Below are 17,921 nucleotides of genomic sequence, written 5' to 3' on the forward strand. Positions count from 1 at the left end.
ACTACACAAGTGTCACCCCAGAACTACACACATCTCTTTTGCCTTCTTCCCCTGGTAGCTGGCAGCTGTGTGAACATTAAAAGGGTCCTATTTCAGGGCCACACCTAAGACCCTATGGAAGGAAGAGAACAAAAAGTCAGTGGGCTTTACAAGTGGAGACAAAACTCACAATGAAAGTGTTGGAAAATAATCACTATTGATGGCACAGGGTCACAGCACGAAGCTTAAGCTGTTGGACTGCCATTAAAAACCATTGGCAGAGAAATGACACAGTTCTTATCCGATTTGTGCTTCCTGATTCCACAAGAAATTAATCCAAAGCCATTATTCTCCAGGTGTACATTTTGTAATTGTATGTCAATGCAACCTTCAAACACACTGAAACAAACTAACTATATTTTGAAGGAAAATCAACACATTTCTCAAATATTTTATTTGTCCACATAGTTTAAGGTTAAAGGTGATCAATAGAACTTAAGAGTGAAAAAGAGCACCACATTACTCTTCAGAGCCAACACAGCCCACTCTTTTTGTGTTTATACTAATTTTATACACTTTTTCCTCAGCTTCTGAAACTTCTGAACTTTTAACACTCTCGAGAACTGAACCTTATTATCACAAGAACAGGATAAAGTAGGTAGATGCAGAGGCAGCATCTTTGGAGTCCTTCATCCAAATGAACTTATTAGATGAGTTATTGAGTCTATTTCCTTTTTAAAATAATCATTTACGTGCATTAAGCAGCAGATTGATTCAGACCGATGAGTTTAGCCAGGGTTAAGCTGTGCGTCTAAGTTTCTGCATTGCCTTTTTTTTTTTTTAACAAACCTACTAAAAGTTGACATTGGTACCCTGAAGTATTCTTAACAGCTGCTATGAGTACAATGACAGTAGATCATACTGAATATTCAGTCGTCACCTGAATATTAATACCCAAGCATCTTACCATAGAAAGTAAAGCACAAGGCTTAAATGCCTATAAGCAGCTATGAGAAACAAGTGGCAGCTGTACATACTAAAAAATTCCAGGGGATACCACAACAGGACTGTCACGGTACACATTTAGTGAGACACTGAAAAGCTTGGCATTATATTACAGATAATGGACTGAGATGTCATTCATCTCTCAGAACTGTAAAACAAGCTCCTTTAATCCTCTTCTCCTGAGGAGTGCCTGAATTGTTGAGGTCTGAACATATTTTCTCTTAGAGCTGCAAAATTATTCCAATTCCTGTATTTTGCAACAACATCATTGGTTGTTGAAAAACAGAGTATCATCTTCTGTGTTATCTGTGGTTAAGTGGTGTGCTTTCAAGGATAACTTCAATAAACTACCAGTATCTATGAACAACAACAGTAAGGACTGTGAGAGTCTAGAAAACATTCTTTGCAGTAGTTTAAGAGCAGTAAGAAAAAATGTGCATTTGTCTCATTGAGACACGGACTCCAGCTCTACATTTTTTCAAAGCAAGGATTTATTCCTTCAAATTATTTTCATACTGGACAAAAGAATTCAGTACAGGGTTTTTTTCAGAGAAAAAAAACATTGACAGGTGCAATCACGTATTATCTAAAGTGACAATTCATTCTTATATCTCAAAAATACAACAATTTGTCTCAAAATAATATTAACCGATTAACAAAAGAGAATGTACACCAAAACGCTTTGTAGCTCAAGGTACCATGTTCTCTCACTGACTGCACACAAGTCATTCCCTGAAACACACAAACTTCTATCACAAGAAACCTTTTTCCCTTTATCCACTGCATCTTTTCTTACATTGAATTACTGACAGAGTTGCAACTGACTGCATAAAATATTCAAACATATTCAGACCATATTTGCAGCATGCAGCCAAGAATCTACAATAGCTGCCTGAAAAGCAATTTACTATGAACACAAACATGTTCGCTACATCTGCTACATGCAGTTGGCTACATCCATAAAACAGTTATTCCGCTACTCCAGAAAATTCTGAAATATGGTCTGCACAAGCTTGTGGAATAATATGGTTTGTCAATGATGCTGCTGATACTGTCAGTATTCTTCAAGGCAAGGGGCTAGAAAGTGTTGGGAATTTTAGCTTGCAATTGCAAATAGTAGGCTCTCCCCTCTCTTTTTTTTTTAATTTGAGAGATGTTTTATTTACAAGCCCAAATGAGTCTATTTCCTGGGAGGCTGTAGGCTTGAACCTGAAGGCATCTCACAGGAGCACAAATCCAGGGATGGAAAGAGTATGCTGCAAAAATGATCATTTTTGTCATACAGAAAAATGACAGGATGGTTTTGCATCCTCTGAGCTTCCAAACCCAGTAAAGTGGAAAGCATAACTTCATTTCAAGATGCAGTTAGTATATGGTTCACCTCAGACTCCTACTAGAAGCCTGTGATAATTAGTCACAAACCATCTTCACCCTGCATGTGGCACAGATTCTGTAGCTACTAGAACCAGAGAGTTTATTTTTGACCCATATTAGGGTTACAAAGTTGGTTAGTCTTGATGCAAATTTTGATTTTGACATCAGCCAAATATTTTTCACTTTTGCTTAAGACAGCAGCAAATTACAAGCAGTTATTCCACCACTTGCTACTAAAAATCTCAAGAAATATCAGAAAATATTTTGCTGTAAAAAAGATTGTTTGTTGTCATGGAACAAAGAGGAAGGAAACTATTCTCTTCTGATTCTTATGTACAAATCACTTCTATTGTATTAGCAAACATAACAACATAAGAAATTAATATAAAAAAACTAAAGATGTAATATTTTCTTTGCCTACATACTCTTCAGTGACTGCAAGTGCTCTGATTATTCACTTAATCTCTTAAAATGCACTTTCTCTTTCAACTAATGGCAGATATTAAATCACTTTTTTCCCTAAAGCACAATACAATAAATGGATAACAGTAAAGAATAATAAATAGAAAAGTTAGATAATAAATTCATTACTGCAAAAGAACAAAACTTGATTTCCTTTCTAAAATTATTTTTATGACCTATCAGTACAGTAGACTTGGTGGGAGAATCCAGCTTAGATTTACATGTATCTGTTTCGAATGTACTCTCTGTACATGAGGAAGTCATCTTTTCCCAGGGGCTGCATGTTTCCTCTTCCAGCCTGAATGTGCGCATGAAAAATCTCTATTGATTTTCTATCAGCTCTTGGAGGCTGGACTTCATAAATATTGTCTTGAGAAAAGGAGGAGATTGGTATTCTGGAAAAAGACAAACATGCAGAATATTTAGACCTTTAGGTAAAAATTTTCCATGGAGAGAGAGGAGTATTTCTTTGCCTTGAAATATACATGAAAGAGTCAATGAAAGGGCAACTTCCCACTAGATAATTCATTTACCTAGATTTTTATCACTACTGCAGACCTGATAACACCCAGCTTCCCAAGTAGGGTAATTAGGTAAGTTGTCATTAATCGCATTACGGAATACTTTCTCACTTCCCTCCACCCTGCCCTCATTTCTTCATCCTTCCTCAGATCTCCCATGGTCAGTAAGTACCCCAGCTGAAACAGATCTGTGGCATGCATTATGGCAGATAATAGAAAGACTTTATTGAGCTATCCACTTAGTAGCAATTACAACAAGCAAGTGATTATGCTCTGAACCAAAACAGAGAAAGGATTTATCAGGTAAGAAATTTCCACATAATTATTAGGGTAATAATATTGCTGACAATTTATTATCAGCAACAGCACTCAGATATTTTATGAAAATATTTTTTAAATCATCTTCACACAATAAATGCCATATTTGAATGTTAATATTTAAACCTCTCATGAGAAACACACAAAGTTTGAAAGTTTACAAGAACTTGAGTTTGTCAGATCTTTTCTAAGCACTGTTGTCAGACTCACTCATGAGGTAGAAGCTGGTTTTTCAACTGTTAGCTCTTGAAAACTGCATAACCAGCAGGTCAAGGAGAGTGGTTGTTTCTCTCTATTCAGGGCTCGAAAGACCATATCGGGAGTACTGGGCCTTTGAGGCTCTCCAACACAGACAGTGAAATATTTGGATGAGTCCAGCAGAGGTCACCAAGATGACTGGAGAGCTGGAGCACACGGCATATGAAGAGATACTGGAAGCACTGGGGTTGTTCAGCCAGGAGAAAAGAAGCTAAAGAGGACTTATTGCCATCTGCAGCTATCCAGTGGGAAGGTGTTGTGTGGTGCCAGACTCTTTCTGGAGTGTGTGATGAAAAGACAAATTCCAAAAAGCAAATGCAAACTGCATCATGGGATGTTCTGATTAGATAAAAGGGAACTTTTTTCTACCGTGAAAGTTGTCAATCACTGTTGTTGCTCAGAAAGGCTGTGAAACTTCTCTCCCTAAGGATATTCAACAGTCAAGTGTATGTAGGCCCGTGCAACCTCATCTAATTTGGTCCCCCTCTGAGCAGGGGAGAAAGATGACCTCTAGAATGCTTTCCTGTTTCTAATATTCTATGACTCTAAGCCAAACTCTTCAGCAGCAATGTGTTCTCCACAATGAACTCCACAACCAACTGCAAGGTAGCAACAGAACTATTTATACTCCATACATAATAAATGAATAAACACTAGAAGTATCTGTACAGTAAGTAACTTTATTTTAAAGCAGTTCAGGTATTGTGAATGCTGGATTCATAAGTACAGTCTGTACATTTCTAGCAATATTTTAGTAATTTATTTATAAAATACTCCCAAAGTTGAGCAGTACAGATGTTTTACCTGTGTGATAGCATATCAGTTTAGGTTACACAACAAAACATTCAATGACTGATATGTTGCCATCTGAAGGTAACCTGTACATTATCTTTTCCTTCTGTCAATACTATTTGCTTTAAAGGAAATCAAAGTTTGAAACTAACTCCAAGAAAAAAAAACCTGATAGAACTATGATTATCTACAACAGTAGATGCAATGCATCTAGAAAACACTAAACAGAAGAAATTATTTACTTCTCAATTTATAAAGAAAAATTACATACATGTTTTAAAGAGTTCTCTAAATCATCAGTTTCATACATTTTTAGTTCACATTTCAGCTGGAGAAGCTAGTTTATGCATAGCTATATCTACTTTCTAGATAGCTATTAAAATACTTCTACTTTATAAATTATATAAACAAAGCTGCCCTGGTATTCAGTACAACACAATTCTGGAAATTCTGAACTCACTTTCTGACAACCACAGACACTGAGCACTTTCCTACATTTGATCATTCCTCAGAGGTGGACCCAAAATTTCATTGGGCCCAGTAGTTGTCTCATGGAGTAACCAGCAGAAAGGTTTGAGGACAGTCTGTTAAGACAGAACAGGTACTAACCAATCCCTTCTCTAGTATATCTTCCTGGATTTCAGCAATCAACAGAATCCCACGGGAATAAGTTCCATGCCTTAATTGTGCCTGATGTGACACTCATTTCATTGTCATCACGGACTTGTCATCACATGTAATTCCTATCCTGGGAGAAACGGTGATCAGTCATTCTCTGCTTGCCTCCTCTACATCACTCTCAGACAACCAAGTGTATTTATCTCTACTCATACACCAGTTATTTTCTGACCAACCTTGTCACCTTGCCATTAATGTAGAGCTCCAAGCTCTACCAAAACTGTGTTTAATACCTGAGATTTTTTAACTAGCTTTTCATTTGTCATCTATTATTTTGGCTACTGAAGAGAAATTTTCTAAGTACTCTACATAAGAGCATATTGGAGTAGTAGACAGTGCCAGTGGCTGAAAAAAAGTCAGAACGCTATTGTTAAATATTGTATTAGTGTATGCACATATTTTTGGGCTCAAAACTTCTCAGGTAAAGAGTGCAGTGGGAACTTACTGTCAAATCTCACTATTTCCAAAAGCAAATGTTGACCAGCCCAACTGCAAGAGAGATTCAGATATTAGCATCATTGGCATATTCCACAGAAGCCACAGTCATGACTCTCTATCTGGGTGCTCTTCAAGAGAGATGAAGTTATTTTTGTGTGTAGAATCTCTTAAAGGAAAAAAACAGGGAAGACCTGTAACATTCAGCAATGGCAAAACCCTTTTATAAATGAAATCCCATAATAATGCCAACTTCTAGTTGCATTATGAGCACAAACTAATATTTTACACTCTTTCTAAATCAGGATCTCCATTAAAACTGTCAAAAAATCTTGTTCCCTTTTTTCCCCCCAGCCTTTTATTTTATTAAAATATGTTGTATTTTGGATGTTCCATCAGGACAGTTCATTAGTCTTAAAAAATGACCGCAGGGTGCCATGTAGTACAGTATGCCTAATATTCCACTGCAACTGGAATATGGCATATCAAAATGGTTTCCAGATTAAAATAATAGTTTTCAATGTCATATTTCAGCTTTGCATAGCTATAAATTAATTTGATTATATTTTGACTGCAATGATAAAATTACTTACACAAGAATGCTATTGAACTTGAGACAATAAAATCACCGGTCACCCATAGAGTTTGGCTGCATACTTAAAACTTAAATTTTTTTTCTCAATAATGTGCTAGTTTCTTCTCATTATCACTTCTTCTAGTTTACTTAAGGTAGGTGTTTTCAGAACTGGTAAAAAACAGTAGTCTATCTAACTTCATATATAGATGCTTTAAAAGTAGATTGTTTTTCAAAGCATCCATAGTTTCCATGGGTACTTATTTAACTAGTGCAAAGCATCCAAGCTGAGACTGTAGCAATGGTATCTGACACTAGCACACTGTACTAACTTACCAATGTCACTATCTAACACCAAAAGATGTCACTTACTTAAATGTAGCTAGTCTGTCTAGTCCACTAGAAGGTAGACAATTAAATAAAAGAACAAAATAGAGCCATAACACTAATTTGATGCCTTCTCTATTTATTGATTGGTTTCTAAAGACATGACATTTCTGAAGCACTAATGAATCAAAAGTCCTTTCCTTAGGCACAATGGAAGCATTTAGTAACTAAATCTCAATTTTCCACCTACTTGCTTCAACATGATAAAAATATATTGAAAGAACCGCATGTTCATGTGTGACAATTTTGATTAATAACCCTGTATTAAGCTGTAACTATTTGCAGAGTGCTTGTATTATCCAGTCATTTAATTAAAAGTCATTTCTCTAACACTATTCATGTAAAATCTATTCTACTTAATAAGTTTAATATCTTACAATAGTCATGAAGGAGAGCACATTATTTATGACTTGGCTATCAGACTTCCCTAGAGACCTATAGCTTTATGGCCTCCCAGTGAAAATTACACAGATAGGAACATAAATGCTATGTCATGAAGGACAGCACCCTCGACAACGCAACTTTCAATTATTTTCATCCCACTTGTAAGCATGCTTGCTTCACAGTGTTATGTTTTCACCAAGAGTACCACTGACTCTAAAATAGAAGATGACACAATTAAAATCTTCAATTACAATCAGGATGATCCATACTCTGAAGAAAAAGTGCATGGTGATGTGCGTAGCTCTCAGAAAAATAGAGGTCGCCAGAAAGCCACCATTTGTTTCAACATTGATTAGTTCTCCTCAAGTCTCTAAAATATATCTAAAGAAGTAAACAAAATGCACTCTTTTGCCTTGTTTGAATCTTAAGCAAATATCCATGAAGATGAACAAAGGGCTGGAGCACCTATCCTACGAAGACAGGCTGAGAGAGTTAAGGTTCTTCAGCCTGGAGAAGGTTCTGAGGAGACCTTACAACAGCCTTCCAGTAACTAAAGGGGGCTGCAAGAAAGCTGGAGAGAGACTTTTTACAAGGGCATGTAGTGAGACGACAAGGGGTAATGGTTTTCAACTGAAAGAGGGTGGGTTTAGATTAGACATTAGGAAGAAATTCTTTACTGTGAGCACAGTGAGGAACTGAAACAGGTTGCCCAGAGAAAATGCAGATGCCCCATCCCTGGAAGTGTTCAAGGCCAGGTTGGATGGGGCTTTGAGCAACCTGGTCCAGTGGAAGATGACCCTGCCCATGGCAGGGGGTCTTGGAACTAGATGGCCTTCAAGGTCCCTTCCAACCCAAAGCATTCTAGGATGCTATGATATTTGACTTACAAAACTCTGGCAAATCCAGAGGGGTTGCTTTTTTTATTTATTTTTTTTTTCATTTTATTTTATTTTTTTACCATAAATGGTATCCCTTTAAATTGCTTGCTGTGCTCCTGAAAGAGCCTTCAACAGAATTGTCCTTCCTTAGACACCAACACCTCCATATAACAGTTTCAGTCACATTCTTTGTGAATGGAGAGGGCTGAAAAACAGAAAACTTCTATGCCCAATAATACTGCAACTTGTATCTTGCAGAACCAAGCAGGAGCAAAAACTGGACTGCATCCAGGTCTCACAACAATTAACTGAAATTGTAAAGGTATGTACAGTTTCAAGGGTTAGAGAAAAAAGAGACTCTTCTTACACAGGTATGCAGTTAAATAAGCATTTTACAATCCAAATTAGAAGCAGCTTCTCTACAGTGCAGACAGAAGGAATATGAGAAAAGGAAAGAACATCTGATACAGAAAGATGATATCTAAGGAAAGATAAATCTTTTAAGTAAGAATGATTTACACTGACCACAAGCTAATTCAAAATTTAAAGATCAAACACACAAGGGAACCTAAACATAGGACAGGAAAAACAAGTATCAAAAGAATTCACAATTAAAAGAAAAAAAAAAGAGGAATATTCTGTTTCTTTAAGGAAAAGCTTAGACTTACTTTTTCAAATAGATTAATTGAGGAAGACAGTTACCTTAAGCTGATGAATAGAAATTTATCACATCACAAAGAAGACAGAGCAATAGGCTAAAGAAGGGTCAGAGAATTTTCACTAGAATGTCCAAAAGCAGATGGGATAAGGTGGCATACCTTTCAGTACTTTCTGTTTTTTTGCTAGACTGTCAATACTACAAAATTTCAAATTCAACAAAACCATAATATCCTATGTAGGAATAACTAAATTTCCTTCATATTTCAAAGGAATTTGTTACAGTCATATTTTTAGAGGATATGATTCCAATGCTGCTGACATTAGGATCCAAATGAGACTTCAAAGGCAAAAGAAAGAACACCAGCCCACTAAGCCTAAAATAGAATCATAGAATCTGCTGAATTGGAAGGGACCCATCAGGATCACTGAGTCCAACTCCTGGCCCTGCGCAGGACACCCCAAGAGTCACACCATGTGCCTGAGGGCATTGTCCAAACACTTCTTGGACTCTGACAGGCTTGGTGCTGTGACCACTCCCCTTGGGAGCCTGTTGCAGTGTTCAACCAGCCTCAGGCTGAAAAACTTTTTCTTGATATCCAACCTAAACCTCTGCATGCCGTTTCCTCAAGTCCTGTCACTGGTCATGAGCGAAGAGATCAGTGCCTGCCCCTTCACTTCCCCTCATGAGGAAGTTGTAGCCTGTGATAAGGTCTCCTCTCAGTCTCTTCTCGATGCTGAACAAACCAAGTGACCTCAGCTGCTCCTCACACTGCTTCCCCTGCAGACTCAAAACTTCAAACAATATTCAAGGTGAGGCTGCGCCAGTGCAAAGCAGAGCGGGACAATCTCCTCCCTCGACCGGCTGGGGATGCTTTGCCTGATGCCCCCCCAGACACGGTTGGCCCTCCTGGCTGCCAGGGTACTGCTGACTTCAACTTGACATTGACCGGGACCCCCAGGTCCCTTTCCGCAGTGCTGCTCTCCAGCCTCTTGCTCACTAGTCTTTACACACAACCATTGCCCCATTCCAGGTGCAGAATCCGGCACTTGCCCTTGTTAAATTTCATACCATTGGTGATTGCCCATCTCTCTAATTTGTTGAGGTCTCTCTGCAGGTCCTCTCTGCCCTTGAGGGAGTCGACAGCTCCTCCAAATTTAGTGTTGTTGGCAAACTCACTTAGAATTGCTTTGAGTCCTGTATCCAAGTTGTTGCTGAAGATGCTGCTCTGACAAAGGGCTGTATAGCAAGAAGGTGCTCTATTGAAGAGCAGAATATGGTTGGTTGGTTGGTTGTTTTTCTGGTTTTTTTTTTGTTTTTTTTTAAAGGAAACCCTGACTGCCACTTTATCAGGAAAAGACAGTTAAGATTAGTGTAGACAGATGACAGAAGATAAACAATTTATTCACCTGTAGTTTCCAAGAATATTCAAAAGAAGTCCCTATTTTGTTAATAAACACTTTCATTGAAGTTTACCTAACTTTCTGATGTGAATAAACATATTGGGGTGTGTACTTGAAGCAGAGAGCATGCAAAAAAAAAAGCACTGTATTGTGAAACTATCGACATGCTTGAGAATCCAAGATAACTTCTAATTTTCAAAGTCAGCTGTTGATTAATTATGATGCCTTTTGATTCACTATTTCCACAGCAGTCTCAAGAAGCCATTTAGATATTATGCAGGGGTTTAATGTAAAAAAATAAATACACTTAACACTCTAACATCTTTTATTCATTTACTTCTCTTGTTCAACATAAGGAACCCTCCAAGAAATCCTAGGATATGAACACATGGAAAGATGACAAGTTCAGTACCAGCCTTTTCTCTATAACAGTTACAAGTAACAATGCCATGTTTATAAATATAAAGCTATTTTTTATGTAATCCTCCAAGAAATATCCCTTACACTAACAAAGTCATATGAAGTACTGAATGAACAAGAGAATTGCTCTAAATTGAGGTAACAGCTTTCATAAGTAGTTAGGATTATAAAACCCTTCATTAGAATGATAAAATATATCACTTTATTTTTACTTTTATATTTTATAGTGGTATTATAGACTAAAATATCCCAGTAGAGCATTTAACTTGCATGGGCTACATTTAGTTCAGGCACAGAAGACAGCTTGGACCCTGACATATCCACCACCTACTCTTCTATTATAAGGACGTTCAGACGTGTCCACACTCTTCTTTTGTGCTGCAGTGAATCAAAACACTCAATTCCCTGTTCAGCAGGTAATAAAATTTCTTGTACTCCCAGATAAATGCATGAAGTACATTTAAAAAGGATGTGAGAGTATATTTTTACAACAGTATTATTTATATCACACCACAATGAGTACTAGGGAATTAGGAACAAGTGCATTTTGTCAGCCCACAGTAATTATACTATAGTACTCAAAGTATCTCTTCACATACAGTACAATAGATTGTGCTAATAGTCATCCAGCTCTGCTTAGTTCTATTTAGCCCTAAGTAAAATTCTTCCCTTTTTTCCTTCATAGAATTTCTAAGAAGAAAAAGAATTTCGCTATCCTTCCACATTCTCCACTCAACTTCAGTATTATTTCACTGCATCACTGCAGTCCCTGTTCAAGTATCCACTTTTTATTTCTCATCTCTACTTACAGTTTCTAAATTTAGACCAGAACTTTCTCTTCAGCCTTTCTACAATGCATATCTGAGCTCATAGACATCACTGAGGTGACACTATAAAAATAAGAAGAATTTTTTTTGTATTGGTTTCATGTATTTGATAAAAATGGCCAAGTGTTTTAAGGTTGTGAGGTGTGGGGTTATTCAAAAAGATTTTTCTTGTGAAGTGTGGAAATGTCAGCAACTAACCTAAGCCTAAATTGTATCTCATGGCTGATGAGAAACCAAAGTTTTGGATTGAAAACTTCATTTTACTATGAAAAGAATGGGGATTTAATTGCATTTGCATCTAGAAGGAACTACTGGAAAATTATATTTGCCATATTTTTTTCAATTTAAAATGCACTTAGCATCAAATTAATACAAGTTACCATAATTTTTCAATTTCTTCAAGAGCTCCTTGCAAAACAAATACAGAATGTATCTCAGCTGCTGTTACTGAAAACCCTCCCTCTCTCCCTAATATTAGTTCATTCTATTTTATCTCTAAAAAGATAGTATTCTCCAAGGAAATTCCTGATTCAGAGGAGCAATTCCACCTCTGTAAGAGAATTCAGAATTGTTTCAGAATTTAACAACATGCCTTTAAAGAATGCCTACATTTATGACTTTTATTGAAAGAATCATCTGTTACTATCCAAACAGTATTTAAACATTTTTAAAAAGTTACAGAACAAAACCCAAAGGAAATTTTTAAGTTGTATAAAAATACACTTTCAGAAAAAAGAAATTACCAACTATAAGATACCCTATTTCCTCTGAGGTCCACACAGGGGAGCATATTTGGTAGAACTGGCAGAGAAAGATGATCTACATGACTACAAGAGAAGGAGTGACAGGAGGCACAGATTTGTGTGCTCTATGACTTTTACACTTTCACTATTCAGAAACACAGGGAAAATACACTTGGGAAAAGAAAAAACTTAACATCTGACTACCAAAAGCCTCCAGAGTTCTGTGTATAGATTCTATTTAATGTGTTTATTTTGCAGCAGCAAAGCATGGAGGGAAAATTTACCCTACTTTTGAAGGGTTAAGAAAGGAATTATTACCTCTTACACTGTCTAACATGCCAGGAGATTTTGCAATTACAAAAAAAGAAACTGCCATGATAAAAAATTATTCTTATAAAATGTTTTCTTAATAAGCATTTCCCTTTAAAACATTCAGGCTTGTTCCCTCTTATGAAAAACAGTTTTACACTTTGCCCATCTAATTTACTACTTTAATACCCATCAGATATATTTTATTATAAAACTACAGGCTCATTTACCTACAAATGTGGTATCATCACTTTAAATGCAGATAACACTAAATGACTAAACACTGATATGAGACAATATTGTCCCATACACAGCATTACATCTGCTTCATGTTATTCTATCCTCTCAGCCCAACTGAGACACTCACAGTCTCTATCCCCACTTGGACAAACGCTGTGTCCAACCTTCCCTCACTTCAATGGCTTGGATTAAAGCTCTTGCAGTTTTATGAAGTGGCCATGCTGTTGGATAAAAGATCACGTTCCCCAGAGACAAAAATAAATAAAAATCTGCCTTGCCTTGGTGAAACTTTAGGCTGTCCACAGCACAGGAAGATGTCAACTGGGAAGTTAGGACTTGATCATCTAAACTCTAAGACCTGCTTCAATAATAGTATAACATTTGGATAATATCATGACCCTTTTTTTCTACTAAGAAGATTCAAATGCAACTTTGAATGTTTTTTAATGAAGAATATGCAACCAGTCTTTCAAACTGTCTCTTTCAAAAGTAATAACAGCAAGAAGAAATTGCCTTTTAAACTCAGTAGCTTCAGCGCTTTGTGTTAACTCAGGATTGTTAAGACTTTTGAACACAAAATCCCTGATGCTACAAAAACTAAAAAACAAACAAAAAGCAACACCCCCCCAAAAGAACACAAATAAAAAACAACTCCCCAAAACCCCAAACCAAACAAATCAAAAACCCAGTTCTTCATGCTACACATTAAATCTCTTTATGCAGTAAAAAAATGGAAGCGTGACTCAAACAATTTAGCATCAAATTTACCTGATGTTTTTTCACATCCAATTACAAAAGCGAAATCAGGCTAAAGGGAGAAAGAAGAAAAACACTTACAAATTTATAACCCTATCCAAGTAGTGTTTTGAGGAAAATGGCTGGCTGCCCTTGTCTTGTTTATGCTGACTCTGTCCCAGCTGAACAAACCTGTAAAAAGCAGTAGATAGAAAAATAAATCAAAGAAATAAAAGAACTATGACAAAAAAATTCATCAAATGAAACAAACTGACACTAAAAAATGAGGTTTTGAGTTGTGCTGTAAAAGTCACCGATCATGACGTAACTCTCTGGTGAACAAGAGGGATTTTTAAAAGTTCACAGTGGATGCATGTGTGAACTCCGAACCTCCTTTGAAAACAGACTTGCTTATCAATTGGTATCATCTAGTATGTCATGAGATAGAAGCAGGCCTTCCTGAAGAAATAGATAGCCCTCTACAGTCAACTTCCTATGTCTTTTTCAAAACAATCATTTAGATGAAATCAGGAAAAGAGGTAAAGTCTCTCAAGTTTCAGATTTAAGTCAGTCCTCTGCCAAATTCAATCCAGTTTATTAATCTGAAATTAATTATTAGTCCAGATCACTTATTTACAAGCACAATCTTTTGGGACAATTTTCCCATCTTCAAATATTTGCTGGAACACATTGCCAAAGGCAAATACTGTCATGGCTTTTTTTCTTGGCAATGAAGTGGAGCAAAGTTTTTTAAAAAGTAGTTTATCACTAATCTTAGTCACTCAGCCTAAAAGGAAAAGTCAGAGGGTTTCAAATATATCTATATGTAGTTATCTTGCACTCTATTTGTTCACTTTCCAACACATCTGCGTGACGGAAAAGAGAAGTAAATGTTAGTTGTGATCTAATACTTTAATTTTCTGAGGCAAAGGGCTTTTCTTAGTAGTTGGCTTCCATCTAGCTTAAAAAGTCTCACTGGTCTATTTCAGGAATATTTACTACATTTTAACAAGCAACAACTACCAGCGTAAAACCAACCGCATGAAAGAGTGTACAGAAGTCAAATGAGCAATACATTTCTAAACAACTTACTGCAGCTTTGCTTTCTGCTCCATCCAGATTCTATACTGTAGAAACAAAAGCCTCAGAAACACGCAACATCACTTTGGATGTTGAAGGAATAAATACTTACATTTCTAAATAAGAGAATTATAAGTGGAAATCAAGATAATTGAGACCTAGTGCAGGAGTTTGCTATTGAAACCAGCTTAAAAACCAAAAACCAAAGGCAAACTACTGGCATAAGTATTTTAATTAATTGCTTTAAATTATTCAATATTTTGAAACAAACAAGACCTAAATGTACACAAGCAAGTTACCAGAGATATCAGTAAGGTACCGTGCACAGTTGATCTGCAGCATACATCTTCAAATTATTTTAGGGACCTCCTGTCCCTTCCAACCTCAACCAATCTGTGCTTCTATGATTTCTGTTTTGAAGAGAATTAAGTTATCTCAGCCATCAGTGAAAATGGGCTGAATAGATTCAAATTACTTTTAATTTGCATTTGCAAATAGGCTTATAATATAGATCAGTTGATGCAAAGTAACTTAACCTGAAGTACTTTAAATCTGTGAGACCCTAATATTAATAAAGAAAAAAACCATGTAACATGGCCAAGGATATCATGTAAAGTCAGGATCCTACATCTCCATTTCCCTTATTACAATAACAGAAAAAAACTTGATGTGATAACTGTAATCATACTGTGAGAGAAATTGCTGCTATTCTCAAGTGATGTACATTTCGGAAAGTATAGATTTTACTGACATCCTTTATTACATAAATCAGCACATCAGACCAGAAATAGCACAATGTCTTGTTAGCTAAAAGAGGTAAGGAATTTGTAATTGTTTTATTTTTAAAACCTGCATTACTTGAAGGAAATTAAATAAATGCAAGCTTTTTTTTTTTTGGTCTTAAAAAAATATGAATAGGGAGCTTCAAAGCCCCCATGGGGTTTATAGTATTACAATTAAAATAGATTGAATGCTAGTCCAGCCTGAAAAAATATAAAATGGGAAGTAGCCGCAATTCTGGATGTTATCACAGAGTTGTTCACCTACACAGAGAGACTCAGAGTAGACAGCAGCTTCCACTGCGCCATTTGCAGAACCACAATAATTATCTGCTATATCAAAGGAAAATTGGCAAATTGGCACCCATTTTCTAGTGGTTAAAATAAAAAACTAAAGTTAGAGGCATAGGTGAAGTTAAAAATTTCAGAGATAAGGAGAAACATCCTCTTCAGTCCTACTCAAGTGTTCTATCTTCAAATGATTCAGGATTTAGGAAATAGGTTGAAATGGGAATTTCAAAGAACTAAAGACTGCAAGAGAAGTAGCTACACCTAAAGAAAAATTAACAGAAAAAGACTTAAATAAAAAGAAAAAAAATATTTCAGTGGATTAATGAACTAAGTCAGGATGAAACATCACGTATCACCAAATGAGAAGACAGCATAGTGAATTAAAATTCCCCTCAAAAATTGAAAAGGTTTCAAATACAACAAGGTAGCCCCTGCTATTACACATTAGAAAATAAACAGAAGTGCACCTAAGGCCATTTCAACACGTTTCACAAGTATTCACTTCAATATATGTACAGTGTTTTTCCGAGATGATGTGTAGGTTTCTTATATCTCTTTTCTCAAACGTCATTAATTCTACATTCTAAGCGGGTGTTCGAAACATTAGTTTAATAAGCAGATGTCATTGATTTGCACTCCTGATGTCTCACATAAGCAACTTCTCTCTTGATAACAGTGTTACAAGACTTCAGGAACTGAGAGGGCGTTCAATCTGTATCTAAATTTCTCCATCTGATCTCCAGTACTTAATTCTCATTATTCTGACTAGTTTTTGAAGAAAAACACTGCAGTTCAGGAAAGAATCTCCTCCAACAGGGAATAGATTAGATGACTTTTTGGGTCAGTTCTAGTTCATCCGTAACTTATATTATTCTAGTTCACTTTTGGTTTGAGTTAAAAAAAAATCAAAATGTTCAAATTAATTTTCTGGTTTAAGAAAAAATGAAAATTTGAACCAGTTTCTTTTTGGCTTTAGTGCTATTCTGTGATATTGAGGAGAGTATTTGAGAACAATAGTGTAACTACACAGTTTTTAACAAGAGCAACATGTAGCCAGTGCTCTCTATGAGGTTATGGCAATTCAGAAACAGCATTCCTGATACAATGCCTTTTGTTGGCGAAGCGTATCATTAATCTGCTGATTGCTCTTGGGGAGCAGATAGTTCATGGCTCCTGCAGGAATGGTGACAACTGTTTTCTAGAGGAGAACAGTTCAAGTTACTTCAAACTCAGAAGACCAAGATGTTTCAAGAAAAAAAGCTGAATATTATTCAGAAAAGTAATTTTCCTTCAAAAGTCACAAATTATTTCCTTCCAAAATTCACACAACTATTTAAATTTGAGTAAAAGGTAACAGTTAACACATGTCTATGAATAAGACATTATGTTAAAAAAAGGACAACTTCTATTGTTTTGTATGCATTTTTACAGAATAAGCTATTTCACTTATGACTGATTTGAATTAGTGTAATTCAACATTTGAAAAATGCAAAAACCACAGACTACAAAGCTTACAATCATGGGACCACTCCCATGGAATTTACTTAACTTCCACTGAAATCAGAGTTGACAGAGACATCCGAAAACAGTTTGATTTTAAAAAGAGAATAGTATATATATACAAATATCTCTAAAATTTATAAGTTACATAAGTTTGATCAAAGGCAGCACTTTGACAAACTGTATTTAACTACCTCAAATTATTTTTTACTGATTACCACTGGAAATTTATCTCACCTAGCATATATTGCGAGATCATCTTCTGACGGAATATCTGAAAGATTGACTCCATACACATCTTTTGTTGATTGCACTACATTCTGGAACATAAGAAGAAAGATTCAAACTGAGAATACCATAACAACATCCAAAGAAGTTTGGTTTTAAGTGCAGAACTCTTTCTAAACTTAAAAATAATTTCAAAAGCGCACAAAACCAAGTAAGTTTCTTATATAAATATTAATCTTAGCTTCTGTATATTTTTATATTAAAACCGTTATTCAACATAGAAAGAATTCTTTAAAGATAACATGATAAAACAACATATCAGGAGAATAAATTATATTCCTAGAACGTAATGATGAAGTTATTAAATTATGTTCTGTGTTGAAACTTAATATAGAATAAATCATACTCGTTCAGAACATGCTCCCACATTTACTTTCACAGTTCCTGCTGTCAATTCTGAAATAATTACAAACCTCAGGTTGAACAAAACTATTTTTATTTTATACATTACGCAATCATGTCAGTCAACTATAACAAGGAACCAATGCACCTTTAATACTGCACTTTGTCTAAGGATTCAGTGCTAAACTGAGGGGGTTTACTGACAAGATACATATGACTGCAAGTCAACTATAAAGACAGTTTTCTTTTAGTTCAAAAAGA

The 17,921-nt window shown here is 35.8% G+C and overlaps 1 protein-coding gene across 1 annotated transcript in view; it reads right to left on the reverse strand.

Annotated features, from left to right (window-relative positions):
• Positions 1 to 1,456: 1,456 nt before the first annotated feature.
• Positions 1,457 to 17,921, reverse strand: part of FIG4 (FIG4 phosphoinositide 5-phosphatase) — a 64,057-nt gene continuing 47,592 nt past the window's right edge. The window contains exons 21-23 of the mRNA XM_027693397.1: positions 17,268 to 17,350; positions 13,483 to 13,572; positions 1,457 to 3,215 (exon numbers count right to left, since the gene is read on the reverse strand). Coding sequence (XP_027549198.1) covers positions 3,038 to 3,215; positions 13,483 to 13,572; positions 17,268 to 17,350 — 351 coding nt within the window. The 3' untranslated portion in view covers positions 1,457 to 3,037. The remainder of the gene's footprint in view (positions 3,216 to 13,482; positions 13,573 to 17,267; positions 17,351 to 17,921) is intronic.

This window comes from Neopelma chrysocephalum, unplaced genomic scaffold (genome assembly GCF_003984885.1).
Source record: "Neopelma chrysocephalum unplaced genomic scaffold, ASM398488v2 Primary Assembly neopelma1_23, whole genome shotgun sequence".
NCBI classification, from domain to species: Eukaryota; Metazoa; Chordata; class Aves; order Passeriformes; family Pipridae; genus Neopelma; species Neopelma chrysocephalum.